Consider the following 13,725-nt stretch of genomic DNA (forward strand, 5'->3'; position numbering starts at 1 on the left):
TCAATGCACATGCTAATTCGGCTCCAGGTTAAACTAATTAAAGCCATATGTCACAGGAGCAGTTATGTAACCCAGTATCTCTACAGTGACAAACTCATTAAAGCTTTGCCAGTTTTATCTTCATGAACACAGAAAAGATACAGTTCTAGCTCGATGCTCTATGACTTTCCTAAGCAGAAAAGTACAAGGTATTTATCAGATATTCAAGCAATTCACAGATGATTTGTGAATCCCGTGTGAGTACATGATCACTGTAGTATAGCAGAAATCTACTATGCGCACAACAATTTCCTTTACAGATTTGTCAGCCTAGGAGCTGCATTTACTCCATTCTGCCACTGAGGATCAGACTTGAGCCATATTTGAGTAAATATATTTCTGTGTTTTGTTTTTTTGTGTGTGCAGATGATGGCATTTTCAAAGCTGGTGAAGACAGATCAGAAATGTGGGGGGCATCAGAAGTTCAGGAAGATGAAAACACTAAAGTGGAGGTTCCGGTTGATCAGGTAATTTGCCTTGCAGCTTTTAAGCTATCAAATAGTAATGAGAAAAAGAAAAATAATACAAATTGTTAGCCCGTTCAACATCAGCAGCTGAGACTGGAAAGGCTATAAAGGGCTCATTTTAAAGCTCATATTCCAGCAGCTAATTAAAGTCGAAACGCAGACGAGTGCTTTTAATTTGGAACATTCAAAGCGTTTTCTGGCTATTTTTTTTTTCCTTAAGAGTTATAGATTGGTAAATGTTACTATTTTGAGGTGCGATTTGCATAATGTTCACTTTGCCCTAGGTAACCTTTTATGAATATAGTCTTAAGAGATGTTGCTGCGGCTTCAAAGCAAGTATCCAGAATCTGCAAGATTACATTGAAACTGATCTTTATCTTTATGTGGTACATGTATAATAACTCTTTTAAATATCCTCCAAATGTGTAATTAGGTATGCTGCACTAATTGGGCCAGCCAGTGCTTTGAAGTCGCTTTTTTTTTTTCTTCAATTCTCCAGCCAATCACACGTGGCACCTGAATGTCTAAAAATCTCCCCAGGGACTTAGTAGTAAACAGCACAAATTAAAACTGCTCTTAAACATAAGATTCATTTAATCTCCCTTCCCTCAGTTTAATAATATATACTGCAGACAATTAGGCAAACTGTTTTTACCTGTGTCTGTTCTGGAGACATTACTAGCACTATTTTCTCAGGGACAGATAACATTTTTCATAAACGGAGCCAGATAGGGTCAATGCAGAGCTTGTCAATCGGTGTCACAAAGCAGCCACATCTCTGGATCACTGTGTGATGACTCACTTGTCAAGCAAAGACAGTGCCAAGAGGTGCAAAGTAGGCTTTTCACTACGCCCTCATTTATACCTATATTTTAGGTGTGATAAGGGATTCCTGCAGCAGGAACTTGTGATTTCCTGCAGCAGGAATCCCTACTCTGCCACTTACAAGTGGCAGCCGTCTCCCTTTTAAGTTGCTGATCGCGTGACAGTGGCCGCATATGAAAGCGGCAGAACGTGACAATATTGCATGTAATACGATTACATGCAATTAGGAAGAGATCATTATCCCTGGACGTACGATCGATGCATCCAGGGATAGATTGATTCCTGACTGCATGTAATTGTATTACATTTGGTGTGTCAGCTTTCTGCCGCTTTTCGAATGTGGCCACTGCCACCCAATCATTGACTTGAACGGGTAAACCGCAGATTTGGGATTCCTGCTGCAGGAAATCGCAAGGTCCGGCCACAGAAATCCCTAAACACACCTAAACTATAGGTGTAAATAAAGCCGTACTTTACAAGCCTTCATGAATAAATTCCTGGCATGACACAGTATGCAGTAAGAATATAATTGATCAAAAAAGACCTACCTCTTATCATTAACCTCCTGCCGTACGCCCGTTAAGAAAAAATGGACGGACAGCAGACTCGCATCAGCGGGTTGGCGTCTCCGGACGGCATTTTTTTCCTGCTCGCACGCGCCCCCTGGCCCGCTTATGAAAGACCCGCTCGATTTTACAGCCGTTTCACATACAACCGATCAGCGGCTCTATAGCCGCCGAACAATAACAATAAGTGTAAAAAAATAAAATATATATACATAAAAAAAGATAAAAAATAAAATTCACAGATAAAAAAAAGTAAAAAAAAAACCAAAATGTTTCAGTCCCCCCCTCCTTCATTTACGCACATATAATTGTAAATGTGCGTCAGATGCGTCAGCACGCGAAAACGACAATTGAGCTACACATGTTACATATAGCCGCGAACGTTGGAGTTAGAGCAATCATTTTAGGGCCATCAATATCACTGATAACACTAAACTGATGAGCGGGAAAAGCTTTTAAAGCGTCGCCTATGGCCAATTTTGGGTAATGTAGTTTTTTGAGGTTTCGCGCGCGTGCACAATTTTAAGGCTTGACATGTTTGGTGTCTTTTTAACCGACGTGACCCCGTCTTTTATATTTTACCAAAAAATTGGGTAATAATAAATGTTTTATCATTTAATATAGGGGAAACTGTTTTTTTTTTTTAAATTTCGGTAATTTTTCCTTAATATAGTAAAAAAATAAAACCCCCAGTGGTGAATAAATACCACCAAAAGAAAGCTCTATCTGTCCCCAAAAAAGGGTATAAAATTCATTTCAGTACAGCGCTGCATGACGGAATAAATGTCAGTTAAAGTACCGCAGCGCTGAATACTGAAAAATGGCCTGGATGGGAAGGGGGTTTAACACCGCGGATGTCAACTGGTTAATATGGTAAAAAATAAAAACCCCAGTGGTGATTAAATACCACCAAAAGAAAGCTCCATCTGTCCCCAAAAAAGGGTATAAAATTAATTTCAGTACAACGTTACATGACGAATAAATGTCAGTCAAAGTACCGCAGCGCTGAATACTGAAAAATGGCCTGGACAGGAAGGGGGTTTAACACCGCGGACTTCAAGTGGTTAAAATAGCAGTTTTTGAGCTCTAGTCAGTGATTCTGTCTAGGCTGAGATGATGTCACGGGCTGCATACAGGAAGAAGAATTTCCTCCATCTCATCTGTAATATTTTGTTTTTTCATTCACATATCCTGCAAATGAATCTTCAATGAATCTTTGGCTTTCAGCACGGCTCAGCCGAGCCGATGTATATGCGTTTGGCTCGACTGAGCCGCTCGGCCACGTTCGCGAGCTGTACGGGCTTGTGAATAGCCCGTACAGCACCCCTTCGGTTCTACTGAACCGAAGGGGTCCTCGGGCCGAAGCTAGCCGAAGGATCGGCCAAAGCTACGGCTAGATCCTTCGGCAGCTTCGTGAATAGACCCCTTAATATGGGTGTAACATGAAACATGGTCTGAAAGGGGAGTTAGCCTTTTGGCAAATACCTAAAGTGTATTCACATGCTTTATACAGCTCCTGTAGAGACCCGAAGGCCTGTAATACATAAAAAAGTTGCTTAATATACAGCAGTTATGCTTAGCCCTTCACTTTTCACACCACTGAGTCTATCATAATACCAGACCAATAATAAAGCAGAAGAAGGAAAATAAGGCAATGTTTATTGCAGCTGCAAGAAGTGCAGTTGCTACATACATAGAAGACCTTCCTGAGCTCCAGGGTTTTAAGGGAGCTTTAAAAGGTATATGAATGTGTATGGGTGCCTCCAGATGTCTGCTTTTTAGGTTTAGGGTTGTGAAAAAAAAAATAAACACATACTTACCTCTCTGCCGCAGCACCCACCTGATGCTGCAACTGTCTCTTTCTGGCTCTAGAACCAAGAGCTAACAGATCATGCCATCGCTGATCTGACAGGCTCTTGGTCTATGCTCCCAGTGGTGCCTCCATTGAGATTTCCCCTTTCTGTTCCTGTGCTGACCGAACCGACAGACAGGCTGATAGGCAGAGCCAGTTGCCAGTCAGACAGCTGTGGTGGATCCTGACCTGATCAGGGATCCTCTCTGACTGCGGCTTGGCTATGCCCCATCACAGTGTACTCCTGTCACCGAAAAAAAGTAAGGCCCAAAAAAATAGAGCCTATAGAAATTTAATGAAATGTCGCTGACACTGTTGAAAAAATTTCACCTCGCTTCCTGTTGCTGTGACAGCCTGTGACAGCTGCACAAGAAATGAGGAGAGCAGTCAGGGTTGGAACTACCGGCGGTGCAGTGACAAGCAGGCCGGTCGGCGAACACAACATTGGCAGCTAATAGGGCAGCCCTGGGGCCTCGGGCGTGAGGACCCAGCGAGCAGCTGCCGCCTGACATTGCAGAGAGAGACCCGTGGCACGTCTGACTGCTCGGTGAGTTTATTTTCCTTTCACAGCTTCTCCCCCCTCCCCTCCCCATGCTTCCTCTGGCTGTGTGAATTGACACCAGCCAGGAGGACATTATCAGACAGTTGAGGAGAGGAGAGGGGACTTGCCATGTTAGAACATGGAATAGAACAAAGCTGTACGAGAAAGTTTCAAGTACAACTATGCTCTGTTCTGTGTTCTAATACATCCCATCACATGCATATCACCCCCTGCTCTGTCCACATCTGCCCCCCTGCTCTGTCCACATCTGCCCCCCTGCTCTGTGCTCCACATCTGCCCTGCTCCATCCTCCCCATCTGCCCTGGTCCATCCTCCACATCTGCCCCTGCTCTGTCCTCCACATCTGCCCCTGCTCTGTCCTCCACATCTGCCCCTGCTCTGTCCTCCACATCTGCCCCTGCTCTGTCCTCCACATCTGCCCCTGCTCTGTCCTCCACATCTGCCCCTGCTCTGTCCTCCACATCTGCCCCTGCTCTGTCCTCCACATCTGCCCCTGCTCTGTCCTCCACATCTGCCCCTGCTCTGTCCTCCACATCTGCCCCTGCTCTGTCCTCCACATCTGCCCCTGCTCTGTCCTCCACATCTGCCCCTGCTCTGTCCTCCACATCTGCCCCCCTGCTCTGTGCTCCACATCTGCCCTGCTCCATCCTCCACATCTGACCCGGTCCATCCTCCACATCTGCCCCTGCTCTGTCCTCCACAATTGCCCCTGCTCCATCCACATCTGCCCCTGCTCTATCCTCCATATGGGGGGCCAGTGAGAGCGGAAGGGGGGGGGCTGAGAGATTTTTTTTGCACCAGGGCTCTTTGTTCCTTAGGTCCGCCACTGAGAGCAGTAAAACTAAACACAACACATGGATGTAAGTCAGGGACATTTACAGGGACATTAAATACCAGGGACAAATTTCTGAAACTTTGGATTGTTAGGGACTGATGGCGACTAAGCACACACAACAATGTGCACAGCTGGAGTCCGTGTGTTCTTCTGAAACAATTTGATGGATCATATAGTTCATTTAAGGTTCAGAAGAAGATCCTTTCATATGGACTAATTCATTTTTAGTTGTCGTGTGCAAACATGACTTGACTGTTCAGCTTCTTTCTAATGAAGATTGCTAATTAATTATTCGATGTAATGTACAAATGTGATGGGTGAATGTCACGACTTATCATAATTATAGTGTTGTTTATCTGCTTGGTTTTTATTGAGGTCCACCTCAGGCATTGAGAAGGGTTAAAGGATAATGTAAAGATGGTCATGTTTTTGGATTAGCAGCATAGTAGCAGATACCCATTCCATTCTCTCTTGTAATTAGCTCATTAGCTTACATTACATTCAGTATGTTTCTGTACAATAAATGCACTCTGAGATGATTTCCCAGTAAGCAAATTAGTGCAGGGTCACACAGTTCAGAGAGGGACAGCCAGACTTTGAAGTGAATACCAATAACACATGCAGGACCAAAGAGAAACCTGCGTTTGAAGATGATCATCATCATCGTCTGTGACTATAAGTAATTATTTCATTTTCAGTTTCATCAATAAATAACTTTACAGTAAGGAGACAGCAGGTTTTTTTTTAAAGATGATACAGTAGCTAAAGATGGCTCAGTACTAGTAAGCTATTAACATGTTTAAAGTATATCTAAACCAAAAAAACAAAATGTAATATATTGCAGCTTACCAATCCTTAAATGCAGAGGCTGAATTAGCTTTCTTTTTTAGTCTTCTTTCTCTTTATTTTTACCTGGTTATCCAGCCAGTAACACACTTCCTATCTTACGGTGGCTCCACTCTATGGAGGAGCAATGGAGCCACCCTTGGACAGCAGCATTGTAGACCTGTGAAGAGGAGAGTGTTCAATGCACTAGAAGATTTAGATGGAATTGACTAACAAATTAAAACCAAATTCCAGCTGACAGTTGTAGCCCCCACCACCTTTAGTGGAGTGGCTACTAGAAATTTAGTGTTTGCCAGAGCTGTAGTTAGCTTGGCTGAATTATAGTTGCCATTTCTCTGGTTAATTCCAAGTGTTCTGGCATTGATTGTACCTGCCTGAGTGGGGTGTGACTCTGCTGCAGTGTGGGAAAACCAATGGGGGACACTCTGAGTGTGTGTGCAGTCCACCAGCCAATCACTGGGGCTCTCATAGCCAGTGGTGCATGCTAGGACAGGGCATATACTGAATACTCAGACGAATTGCCATGTGCTCAGTCTGGTTACAGCCATGGATTAGTCCTGGTTGGAGTGCTGTTCAGCCTGCCCCCGGGCTAGGCCTGCGGGTGGGAATATTCAAATGTTTTACTAGGTCTCAAGCCCAGAAGAGGTCTCTGCTAATTATGGAGGAGGACAACCAGGGAAGCTGATGGCTGCTAGAGGTGCCTGAAATGTGGGCTGGACCTCAGGAGCAGCCTGGTATCTCGCCTACCAAGCATTATGTAGCAATCCCTGTTTGGCTGTGCTCTTCTACCCAGTGTCAGCTTATGTTCCTATTGAATCTGCACTGAAATTCGGAAATGATCTGGTGAGTCTGGAGTCTGCCTATTTTTCTCATGGCTGTCCTAAGCCCTATACTCTCTCTCCCAGTGTGAAGATGTTAATAAGGTTCTTCAGCATCTTACTTCTGGCCTGGATTTCAGCTCTGTTAGTGGGGCAGCAGGTTAGCAAAATACCCTAGACAGGCTATGGCTGACCCGGGTATTCCATCAGCTCCTTCGGGGGTGAGCTCTGCACACTTTTTAAGCAGTTACAGTTTTTTTTTCCTTTTGAGATAAAGGTTTTAAACAATTTAATTAAAGCTTACTATTGTGAGTACCCCATCAGTTATAAGTGGTTTGTCTCAACCCTCCATATGCCACTTTTGCTGGACAGCTTGGTCCATTAAAGGAAGTTTAAAATAACAGACTTACTCTCCACATCACCAGGTGAAAAGAAAGGAAAAAAGCCTAAAAAACTAGAAAACGAATGTAGCTACCGATCTAATAACTGGCAAGCTGCAATATATTACATTTTTGCTTTTGGGTTTGGATACACTTTAACTCTTGATCAAAACAAACAAATAAAATATGTTCACCTGTTAAACAAAAAAGCAAAAATTTTAGCTGCTATTCCTACTTAGGATGTTCCACATGTTGTATTGGCACAAAATTCAGTTTTATTAAAACATTTAGAAGCATATTACAACTACTCACATGACCCCAGTGCATAATAGCACTCCAGATATGTACATGCTAATTTCCAATGGGTGCAACGTTTATGACAGCTTAATGTTTTTTGTCAGTAGCATAATTACTTCAAAAGACGCTCATGAAGAAGTCATTCTATCACAGAAACACATGTTTTTATGTTTAAAAAAAATTGAATTTAACTTTAAGAAGGCTTTTTGTTTTTCTCATTCTTGCGACAATACTGTTTGTGAAACATCTTGAGTGAGAGCTAAGGCACTGCTACCTTTTACTATTAGTCTCAGGGGATCTGGAGTCAGATTTGGTGATATTGATGTTTTGGTCGCTGTTGTCCTGCTGGAGAATCTGACGTAAGGAAGCAAAGTCCTGCCTCCAAGGTGGCCGCTTCATGCAAATACAAGGTGCAGAAATAGGCATGGTAGGTCAGTAATAGGAATGATCTGTTTTAGGGAGACCATATTGGTGTCTAGTACTTTGCCCTCTGCTTGCCTTTTTTGGGGACAGCTTCCAGAGTCCAGTTCCTCTTTAATGTTACCAATGTCTGAACAGAAACTATAGTGCCAACTGATTGGGTGGTGTTAGCTGGGACTGTTGTTCAATGTGGAAGTCCAACATTGCACTAACATGATTGAACTTAGGCAGCATTGTGACAGAACTGATATAAATTCATGTCTATTGAAGTAGGTAAACCAATGTATTGTGCTACTTACCTTTATGTTCTTCTGCTTGCTCAGGAAAACAACCCACATGTGGATGAAGCCTAATAAATCCTTTTATAGAGACGTGTATGTAAAGAAGTAGCTTGGTGGCATGAGCTTTCAGTAATGGTCATATCTGTCTCATGAAATATGTCCTTATGATTGTTAGTTGATATCGATGAGCAAAGAAGTAACAATTATTTGATGTGCAGACAATACTTCCTGCCATGCCAAAGTTACATTTATTTATTGTTTGGCATCCTAGGGGAGCTGAGACAAGATTTCTTCCTTACTTCTTGGGTCTGCTAGTATGGACATTTTGGAAACAGCACACAGTTGGAACATTTATTTATCTATTTCCTGGTGCAAACATCCTGGCTGTAAAATGAGGGTGGGCAGATCACAAGGTTTAGGGCCAGTTCACACCACAAACAGTGCGTTCCAGAGCGGTCAGCACTGTATTTGAACCCTGCATTCAGGGGCGGGACAGGGTGTGGCAGTGCATTGAAGTCAATGGCACCGCAGCCACGTCCCCGCCCACAGTGTGATCACCCGCACCTGAATTCGTGGCACATCAGTGCCTGCGTTCCGGTCCAGTGTGATCTGCAAAAATGCTGCAAGCCAGGTTGCGATACAGTACGTTCCAGAGGCTGACCACTCTGGAACGCACTGTTTGTGGTGTGAACCGGCCCTTAGGGAGGCAAGGTTAGCTACGGAACACTTCTGATCATATTACAAATGCAGTCTTCATCATGATTAATGGCTGTTTAGGGCTAGTTCACACCAGAACTGCGTGCGCTGGCACTGCTGCAATGGGGTGCATTTTACCATTAATATCACCGTGATTGTACTGCAATTTTAACGTGATTGATGGCTTTTGTTGTTTTTTTTTTGCTTAAAATGGGAATTCAGGTGCGTTCCAGGGCTTTTTCATGTGTTTTGATGCGTCCGGTTGCGATCCGATGGAGCTAAAATAGGGCAAGCAGTGTTTTTTCTGACTGCATCGGAACGAACTGCCCTGGTGTAAACAGAGCACCAGAAATCCCATAGGAAAGCATTGTGATGCATTTTGCATGCAGCTGCCAAACTGAACGGACTGCTTCACAACTACATCTGGTGTGAACTAGCCCTAAGCGAAGAGGTTGGCAAAGTTCCTGTCAAGGTGCCCACTAACACTAAATCACAGTATCCCACTCTGTCCTGTTTTGGCCATTTGGGTCATGATCCAGTGTCATCCAAAATGCAGACAGCCCATGATACTGCCAAATGAGCCTTCTCAGGGAAGAAACTAATGAGACCATTTAGAAAGCCTTGACTAATCACTATTTGTTGCCAGTATTGAGGGACTTTCCCTCTCTCCTCCATTGCCCTAATCAGATGTGCTGATGTATACTAGACAATATCGGCTTAGAGGAGTATTTAGCCCAAGAGATAAAGTCAGATGTTGAATCATGCATGTATGTTTGACCCACTTCCAACCAAACAATCAGAAATCCCCCCTAAGAATGTATAACCCATTTTAATGGTTATGCCGTTATGCCTGCATGGAATGTAAATTAATTTTGCACAGCAAAAATTAAAACAATTTGTGTATGGAACACAATACTATAGAGAAGTGAATTTGTTAGATGCTGTAGCTAGGAAAACCATATTCATAGCTGTTCATATAACCTGTACTCATAAAAACATTTTATCTTCTGTGCAAACAGAAGGATGGTCCAAATGCAACCTTGCCATAGGAAGAGTTCTCATCTTTATATCGCATTTGTTAATTTTTATTTTTCATTCTAAATGATAAGCCTCACAATGCAATATTGTCATTTTAGATAAATCCCTTAGAATGTAGCGCTTCTTTTAACTACGTTCTTCTTCCAAGGCCTGTTCTTCACTTTTACAGCAGCAGGAAATACACAAACTGTTGGCATCCAAAGTAGACACGGTGTTCAGTGAGATGACATGAGCTTGTTTTGTGGTTCAAAGCTTTGTGGCACTCCCTGTAGCATTGCACTTATGCATGTTTTAGTGTTATAGGTTTAGTAAGGGTAAAAGCAACATAAAAACAACACCTGCTTCATTCTCAGCTCAGTGTATAAATACATTTGTTAATTAGGAGGTTGTAAACTAAATAACACATTGCCTGGAACATGAAAGACGATTAAAGCCTGCAAACATTGGTGAGCTGTTCTCTTTTGCTGTTGTTCACCAGAGTATTATACTGAAAATACTAGAGAATGATCTGCACAGGGGTTTCAATGTGTGTGATGGGACCCCTTGCTAGTCACTGTGCAAAGTATGGATGGGTCCTTAGTCTCCCTGCAAAGTCAAACAAATGCCTGTTGATCCTGCCAGTGTTATCTACCTATGCAGCTTCCTGTGATGGGGTGGCAACAATCTTGCACCGCTCCAAAAATCAGAACTGCGTTGTCAGACTTCATGTTGGCTCTGCTTGCTTTTACTACAGTGGGAAAAGAAGATGTTACAGTGGTCATGGCTGTCAGCACCGTCACTGCTGATTCCTAAATCTCTCATCACACCTAGTCCTGCATCAATTATCTGTAGAGTTATCTGCTTTGTCTATCATTGTTATTACTGTTTTTGCAAGTACTTTTGTATCATCATAACGTTATGCTAGTTGTATCATGCATTTAATCTTCTGTATTTTTTCCTAATATTTATTGAATATGTACAAATACTTTGTGTAGCCCAATCTCTTCAAATAACCGTGGCACTGTGATTTTGTGTTCTGTTACAGAGAGTGGCAGAAACTGTTGAGGAGGAGGTACAGGGCCACCAGGATGCTGATGGTGGAGAAGATGCTGATGATGAAGAAGTCACAGAAGATGACGTAGATCATGACAACATCACACCAGATGAAAATGAGGATCATGGTGTCCTAAGCCATGAAGTGGAGGCCAGTCATGAGAAACTAAACAATTACGTAGAAGATTATGCTAACCATGATGCTGAAGTGCCGGAGGAAGACCAACATTTTAATTCAGCGGACACGAATGGTGAAAATCTGGAGCAAATAAATGGTGATATATATGAAAAAGAAGAAGGCGAAGATGAACACCCTGATGGAAACACAGATGAAAAAAGCCAGGTAGTTTTTAAAAAAGGCATAAACAATACGTATTAAATGTGAGTCTCTATAGTTGCATCTATATTACACAGATAACAATGACACAAACAACAGCGTTTGTTAATCTCCTCAATCCTCCAGTTTAACTCCACAATTTACAGTGCCTTCTCCCCTGGCTAAAGGTTCGGTCTGTCTAAGTTCCTTAAAGGAGAACTATGAGGTGAGTTATTTTCACTCACCTCATAATTCTAGCCGACCTGTGACAATGAAACTGTCACAGGTCGGCTCAGTAGATCGGGAAGTGAGCGAACACATACCGGCGCTTGCTCACTTCTCGATCCTGTCACTGCAGAGAGCCGTGACAAGGGAGGGACTGGATTCCCCCCTCCCTTGTCCGATCCTCCAGCGCTGACTGGCGGAACGGACGGGGGAGGGGGTGGGTACAGGTAAAACACTTTTAAAACAGCTAAAACATTACCCAAAAGAGATTCACATAGCCATACATGATTGCCCCTCTCCAGGAAACATTGTAGTTAACAGTGCTTTGAAAATCAGCTATGGGGTCAGGGCTTTTCCCCATAGTTCTCCTTAGGGTAACGGGAGGACACAAACTAGCGTCCTCCCGTCACCCTAAGCTCAGTATACCACGGGCTGTGGCTCGCGGTATACTTAGACGCCACAGCTGAAGCGGATCCTGACAATTATGTCTGGATCCGCCCAGCTGCGTGAGTGACAGCTGGCTCTGCCTATCTAGAGGCAGAGCCAGCTGTGAGCACCCTCTCCCCGTCCATTCTGCCAGTCAGCGCTGGAGGATCGGAGCGGGGAGGGGGGAATCCAGCCACGCCCCTGTGTTCGCTCACTTCCCCATCTACTGAGCCGACCTGTGACAGTCTCATTGTCACAGGTCTGCTAGAACTATGAGGTGAGTGAAAAGCACTCACCTCATAGTTCTCCTTTGAGATATCTTGGAAATGTAATCCATTTATTCCTCTTAGTATGTACACAGTAAATGTGGTGGTACTTGAAGTCAGTGTCATTTTATTATGTCTCCTGTGCAATCCCTGTAATAATTTTTTGTGATGACAGACAGGAAACACTGGGACAGCAGGATGAATGCTAATGTCTCAGTCTTTACCTAGTCTGACATTTGTTTTAGTCAGTCCAATACAGCACTAATACAGTGCAGTCTAATACTGTACATGGATTAAAAAACAAAAAGGAGCGCCTCCATCGTGTAAAACGAATTTTAATGATACAAACGAACAACTGTATTGTACTTGCAAGAAGTCGGTAGTAAAAAGGCATGTAGAAAACAATGGGATGTCAAATCATCTAGCAGCGGAAGTCTGAAAAGATGTGCAGCATCAGCGTCCACTGCCCGTGTGGTCTCGGTTTACATGTTTCTGGGCACGCCCCCTTCCTCAGAACCTCGGGAGGTTCTACATGCCTTTTTACTACCGACTTCTTGTAAGTACAATACAGTGGTGCTTTTTATCATTAAAAGTCGTTTTACACTATGGAGGGACTCCTTTTTGTTTTTTGTCTCTCAGATTGAAGGTCCTTTGACCCTTGGGAGCTGCCTCTTCAGTGTGTTCGTTACCATTTCAACTGGCCGATATTGCACGTGGAGGAGCCGGTATTCTTTCCTGTCACTTGTACATGGATTAGTTAAATGATTATATCATCTGTATAACGAGGAAGGTAAAACTTAAAGTGACACTAAACTCAGGAGTGAAATCTTAAAAATGCATTCAAGTACCTGAACTATTAACAAAAATGTCTCTTATTTGTGTATCACTCAGCTGTAGATCCTCAAATCATCTCTGAATTGGTACTGGCACTGTCCTTCCTTCTGGAGGGTGGCTACTTTTTCCCCATGGTCCCTGTGTGTGTTGTAAAGTAGCCACCGCTCCAAGCTCACTCCCATGATGGACTACAAATTCTCCAATTCAGCTCATTTTCTAGTTCAGCTATGTTGTTCTAGATTGTTCACTTCTCCTGACTTCTCCAAACTCTTCACCCTTTTGTGAACCCTGCTAGTATCTAGTCCTGTAGACTATGGGGTCTATTCACAAAGCTGCCGAAGGATCTGGCCGTAGCTTCGGCCGATCCTTCGGCTAGCTTCGGCACCAGGACAATCGTAGGAACGCGCTGTAAAGCGCCTTGGTGTGAACCAGGCCTTAAGGTTTACACTAGCTACTCTGAAACATATTCTGCTCTAACAAGCACATGTACTTTGGACTAAATCTTGCAAATATTATCATGCATCACATTACACATATATCTTCTATATCACTGGATACAGATAATAAAACCTTGATCTTCTCTTTCTCTCTCACTCTCTCTCTCTTTCTCTCTTTCTCCCTCCCCCTCTCTCTTTCCCCTCTCTCTCTCCCTCCCCCCTCTCTCTCTCTCTCTCTCTCTCGACATTCTCGCTCTCTCTCTCTCT

At 43.3% G+C, this 13,725-nt stretch overlaps 1 protein-coding gene across 1 annotated transcript in view; it reads left to right on the top strand.

The window, feature by feature from the left end:
• DCDC2 (doublecortin domain containing 2) overlaps positions 1-13,725 on the top strand; it is a 130,753-nt gene that overhangs the window by 114,509 nt on the left and 2,519 nt on the right. The window contains exons 9-10 of the mRNA XM_018563786.1: positions 406-506; positions 10,947-11,297. Of these exons, the coding sequence (XP_018419288.1) occupies positions 406-506; positions 10,947-11,297 (452 nt within the window). The remainder of the gene's footprint in view (positions 1-405; positions 507-10,946; positions 11,298-13,725) is intronic.

Source organism: Nanorana parkeri, unplaced genomic scaffold (genome assembly GCF_000935625.1).
Source record: "Nanorana parkeri isolate BGI_ZX_2015 unplaced genomic scaffold, ASM93562v1 scaffold696, whole genome shotgun sequence".
Lineage (NCBI taxonomy): Eukaryota > Metazoa > Chordata > Amphibia > Anura > Dicroglossidae > Nanorana > Nanorana parkeri.